The sequence below is a fragment of the Colobus angolensis genome, unplaced genomic scaffold, assembly GCF_000951035.1.
Source record: "Colobus angolensis palliatus isolate OR3802 unplaced genomic scaffold, Cang.pa_1.0 Scaffold9, whole genome shotgun sequence".
Classification (NCBI taxonomy): domain Eukaryota; kingdom Metazoa; phylum Chordata; class Mammalia; order Primates; family Cercopithecidae; genus Colobus; species Colobus angolensis.
In genome coordinates this window covers 11,407,449-11,412,899 of record NW_012122931.1, presented here as the reverse complement: position 1 = coordinate 11,412,899, position 5,451 = coordinate 11,407,449, and the positions used below count along the sequence as shown (strand labels likewise).

Here is a 5,451-nt window from a genome sequence, read left to right as displayed (position 1 = left end):
CCGCGATGCTGTTCCACAGTCTGTCGGGCCCCGAGGTGCACGGGGTCATCGACGAGATGGACCGCAGGGCCAAGAGCGAGGCTCCCGCCATCAGCTCCGCCATCGACCGCGGCGACACCGAGACGGTAGGCGCGCGGTTGTGGGGTCGGGGCTGAGAGCTGGGATGGGGCCAGGCCAGTCAGCGCCTCTGCTCCCCGAAGTTTGGGGAGCGTCCTTCGTGCGGCACGGGACTGGGTGCTGGGGATCCTCGGTCAGAATGCACGGCCAGTGGCTCCCGGTTCAGGGGAAACCCGGCTGCTGGGACGGAGAAGGGAAACGAGGGTGAAACCGAAATCTCCGCCCTGGCGGGTAGAGGAGAGCGTTTCTTCGGAAGTGGAAGCGAAGTCCCATCCGCGGCCCGGGGCAGCTTCCTTCTTACCTTGCCGGGCGCCGGGGTCGACAGCCCCGCGCTCTCCTCCACCTCTCGGCTCCGGTTGCTGGCGGCGCCGCGGGCGGCGCCAGGGAAAGGCGAACCAGCCGGGAGCACTGGGGCTCCAGCCGGCTTGGGCCGCTCTCAGCTTTCAGGCAATCGGGGATCTCCCTCAACCTCCTGCGCGGTTTCGGAGGCCGAAGCCTTCGGGGCCAACATTTGTCGTTGTTCGCGTCCCCAGACCTTTGACTGGTCAGACTTAGCCAGGTCAGGGCTGGGAGTTCAGGCTCTGGCCTGGCCCTCGCCGAAGGAGACTCCATTCGGATCTCTACACCTGGCTCCGCGGGCCCAGCCCCAAATAGCCAGTTCCTCGCCTCAGACCTCCCTGGGGGCCAGAGGAGCAGACACTGCCCAAGTAGCGGGCCCAGAAGTGACCTTTAGGAGGCCGCGGAGGTGGGAAGCACGGGAGAAGCTTCTCTGATCCGGGAGCAGGACCAGCGGCCCCAGTGGCCTCCCAGCCTCTGAGCCCTTCTTCTGTTAGACCTTCTCTGCTGGTCAGTTTGGATAGGGGAGGATTTGGGTTGAACCTGTCCTTCACCCAGGGACTTTGAGGGTGTCCCTGCACCCCACTCACCTCATCCCTGGACCCAAGAGGGCCCCAGCCCCTGTGGCAGAGGAGCCAGAAGTTGGCTGACTTGTCCTGGCCTTAACCTCTGGCCTAAGGATCCAGGGATCACTGGAGCTGGGGCCCAGGAACTCTGCTGTCTCTCCAAAGAGGAGTCTGTGTGGAGGGTAACTTAATGGTCACCTTACCCCCTGCCCCCCGGCTCATTTAAGAAGCAGTTTAGGGAAAGCTCTTGGAGGGCTTGACTGGAGTAGCTGTCCTGGTCCCTAAACACAGCCCGAGCATTCTGGGGGAAAGGACAGGGAGGACTGGAAGGGAGAGAGGTAAGCAGGAGAGCCATTTAGGCCAGGATCCCGGCCTGGGCCGGTGGCAGGCTGGGGCTGCGCTGGCAGGTCTGGGTTCTGAACCGCCCAGAAATGAAAATGGGCCTTTTGGGGTGGGGGGAAGCGCGCCGCATGCCTTGGCAGCCCCCTCCGCGTTCAGGGCTAGCCGAGGCCACAGAGGGAGCTGTGGGTGCCAGTTTCGCGCAGGGGCCGCTGGCTGACGCAGGCGCTGCCGTCTTCCGCCTCCCTCCCTTCGCAGACCATGCCGTCCATCAGCAGTGACCGCGCAGCGCTGTGCGCTGGCTGCGGGGGCAAGATCTCGGACCGCTACTACCTGCTGGCGGTGGACAAGCAGTGGCACATGCGCTGCCTCAAGTGCTGCGAGTGCAAGCTCAACCTGGAGTCGGAGCTCACCTGTTTCAGCAAAGACGGTAGCATCTACTGCAAGGAAGACTACTACAGGTAGCCCCCCACCCAACTGCCCCTCAGGACCCCTCCCCCCAGTCTCAGGCACAATCTTACAGTTTGGCCCTCTCCTTTCCCTTTACTCCCAGGAGAGGGTTCACTACTCAGGACTCCCCCCTGCCCCGCCCCAACTTCTCCAAGCCAGCACAAATTGGGTGATAACCTTTTAAAGCAGCAATTTGGGGAGCTCTTGGAAAGGTCTACAAAGTAAGAGAACCTGAAAAAAAGCAGAAGCTGCCCGCCCGCTCGGAGCTTAGACCACAAAAAAGCTTGAGTTGGGATCCTTGCTCCCCTCTCTCTTTGAAGTTTCTTGAGTTAATCTGAGGTTATAGAAACAGGCACCCCTAAACCTAGGCAGCCCAAGGTGGACAGAAACACAGTTGGAAGGAGAGCTGTGGGAGTGGGTGCATTTCCAGGTCTTTTGAGAAAATGGGAGTGAAAGCTGGCCAAGATCAAAGAACCAGAATCACTAGCAGACTCCAAGTTCCCTGTTTCTCCTTCTCCCCAGTTTTAGGGTTAGGGTCTATGTATATTCTCTCTGTTGTCTCTCTTTCCCTGTCTCTGTGTTTCTTCCAAATTACAAAAGTCAGTAGGATTCCCAGGCGCTGGTTTGGAGGGAGGAGTAAAGGTTGAGAAAGGGGTAAGTGGTAAGTGTCTCCCTCCACTCCCAGATAAAAGCTTTCCTAGGGCTTGCGGAAACTCTGGGTGAAGTAGAAGTCTTTGTAGGCATGAGTGTGTCAAGGGAAACTATTTTAGGACAGGACCAGGCCTGGGTCAAAATCTAGTTCTCTCTCCCCCGCCCCATCCTCCAAATAAAGGCTGGGTTGTCCATCTTGAGGAGGGGATTGCCCCCCGCAGTAGCAGCGGCACCTGGAGGAGGAAAAGGGGGGTACCCAACTGTGTGTTCCCACAGCCCCTCCCTCCATGGTCCCTACAGGCGGTTCTCTGTGCAGCGCTGCGCCCGCTGCCACCTGGGCATCTCCGCCTCGGAGATGGTGATGCGCGCTCGGGACTTGGTTTATCACCTCAACTGCTTCACGTGCACCACGTGCAACAAGATGCTGACCACGGGCGATCACTTCGGCATGAAGGACAGCCTGGTCTACTGCCGCTTGCACTTCGAGGCGCTGCTGCAGGGCGAGTACCCCGCACACTTCAACCACGCTGACGTGGCAGCGGCGGCCGCTGCAGCCGCAGCAGCCAAGAGCGCGGGGCTAGGCGCAGCAGGGGCCAACCCTCTGGGTCTTCCCTACTACAATGGTGTGGGCACTGTGCAGAAGGGGCGGCCGAGGAAGCGCAAGAGCCCGGGCCCTGGTGCGGATCTGGCGGCCTACAACGCTGGTGAGTGCGTGGCGCGCGGAGCGCCCCCATAGGGTTGGGGGAAAGTGCGCGTCCTCGACAGCCGGGAGCTGGAGTGAATCTCGGTATGCTGGGCAAATAGCGAGCCTTAAGCAGCGGAAAGCCTTGCAGAAGGGACGTTAGCCCCCTGGGCTTCCAGCCTGTGCGTCTTCCGCTGGAGCGGGAGGAGAGGGTGCAGTGGTCCCTTGCTGCCCCGGGTGCAGGGCCTTGTCTCTGATACACTGTTTTTTTGGAGATGGCTTTTTGGTTTGGGCCTTTGCCCCATTTTGCTGGGCAGGAAGTGCAGGGATGGAGAAAGCAAGGCGGCGCTGACACCAAACAGGCTTTGGGTTGGCGCGGCTGAGGGCGGGGAGCTGCTGCGGCGGAGGAACAAGGCAGGGCGGCGAAGGAAGAAGGCAGGGCGGCGAGGGTCCCAAGAGAGAGGGCTGGCTGTGGCCAGGGGCGCCGAGCTCGGCCTGGTGTGCCGCCTGACGGCATGAAATGTCCAATGGGCGGCAGGCTTGGGGAACTCAGGAAAGCAAAGGCTGCGGGTCCTTTTGCTCGGCCCAATCCTCCTTTAAAGCCAGGTCTCAGTTTTCCCGGGCTCCTTCCTCCGAGTTTCCTGGCGCCTGCTGGGGTGAGGGCCGCGACCCTCGGAAGCGGGCGCCCGGGCGGGACGAGACCCGAGCAGGCCTGGCCTCGCGCCGGGGTGGAGTGGGGTGGGGTGAGATGGGGGGCTCGGTTCGGATTTCCGGCATCTTTGAACCTCAGGCCATTCCCGGAGAAGCTCTGCCCCCTCCCGCGCCCCTCCCTGCTCAGGACAGCTGCAGAGGTTCTGAGTCCCGGCAAATGAGCCGTCAACATCTGCCCGAAGTCTGCAAGGCCCGGAAAGGTTTATGACTCTCCGGGCTTCCGAACTAGAGTTTATTTGCAATTATTTTCTTTCTTTCGTTTGCAACAGAATTAGATTTGGAGATTTTGTGTCCTTCCTCCTTTTCCCTTTAGTTAATGCACAAGTGGAAAAAACAAAAACAAAAACAAACCCAAGACTGTCCAGAGGGGGCTACGGCGGGAAGAAGTCAGTTATTTTCATCTTAAAGAATCTGAGTTGAATATGGAGGGAAAAGAGGGACGGGTGGGGGTGTCCCTGTTCGCTCCAACGAAATCGCTTGTTAGAGGATCATGGGGCGTGTGTCTGCGTGTGGAACTGGGAGGAAAACGCAGCCCCCAGTTTGGTAAATGGTGAAGCAGCAGTAGGCCGGTCGGTGGCGCGGATCTAAGATTTGCTGAGGGCACTACCACAGATGTGGCTCTCTGGAACTTCCATCCCTAATCTCCTACCACCCCGAAAAAAAAAGACAAAACCGAGTTCAGACCGGCTCCCCCCAAACCAAGCCGCTTCTATTTATCAAGTGGGGTCAACTTCCACTCGGAAGCACCTCGCGGGGCTCGGCTCCAGGGCATCTGGTGGCTGGGGAGCTGTATTGTTTTCCTGGGCACGCAGGTTCGGCGCCAGGTTTAGGATTGTGCAAAAAGAGAGTAGAAGGTACAGAGAGTTATTTCTGCTTTTTGCTGTTCAGCCGCCGTTTCCCCCAGCGAGATGGGCTAGAGGCTGAATTTCAAGCCTTGTTTAACCTCTACAAGAGACACCCTCCATTCAGCCCATCTCACTTTCTCTCTGGCCTCCCTCTCTCTTTTTTCCTTTTCGCTCCCTGCGTCCTTTTTCTCTATCTCTGTCTCTGTGTGTGTCCCTGTTTATTTCCGTGCCCTCCTCCCTGACCTTGGCCGGGGCTCCTAGTCCTGGGAGAAACGGCGTTCGGTGCGCCAGCGGTGGCTATGCGGCTTACTCTTTCGGGGCTCACGGGACTAGGTTGGGGAAAGAGGGGATCTCCCCGGCCTCTCGGGGCCCAGCCCACCCTCCCTAGGTTTGGCGTCCGCCCTTCTCTCCCCTACCGCACTGGCAGGAGAGAAATAGCCGCAGTGTGGGCCGCGGGGCAGTTAGGACTGGAAAGCGGGGACCCTGGAGGGTGCGATCGTGGGCAGGGTGTGCGGGCGTGGGTCGTGTGCGTGTGCGTGCAGGGTTCCGACCGCAGGGACACGAGCTTGTTTGTGGCTGTGTCCCACATCCAGTGGCCCAGTCACGCGGACCCCTTGCAAAGCCTCTTGCTCTGGGAACAGTCCCTCCGAGGCGCGGCGTCACCTTACTTAAGGGCGGCAAGCTGGGGGCCTAGTGGGGAGGGGGCGCCGTCGGGGCGGCCGGCGCTGGGCTTACAGCAGAGCCGCGGGCCGCG

General features: G+C 60.2%; 1 protein-coding gene across 3 annotated transcripts in view; it reads left to right on the top strand.

Annotated features, from left to right (window-relative positions):
• The window catches only part of LHX2 (LIM homeobox 2), a 21,715-nt gene continuing 16,264 nt past the window's right edge, over positions 1-5,451 (top strand). The window contains exons 1-3 of one of the 3 annotated variants that reach the window (XM_011931403.1): positions 1-125; positions 1,617-1,819; positions 2,760-3,163. In XM_011931403.1, coding sequence (XP_011786793.1) covers positions 6-125; positions 1,617-1,819; positions 2,760-3,163 — 727 coding nt within the window. In that variant the 5' untranslated portion in view covers positions 1-5. Of the gene's footprint in view, positions 126-1,616; positions 1,820-2,735; positions 3,168-5,451 lie in introns of all 3 variants that reach the window. The other 2 variants (XM_011931404.1, XM_011931406.1) reach the window with 2 other exon arrangements.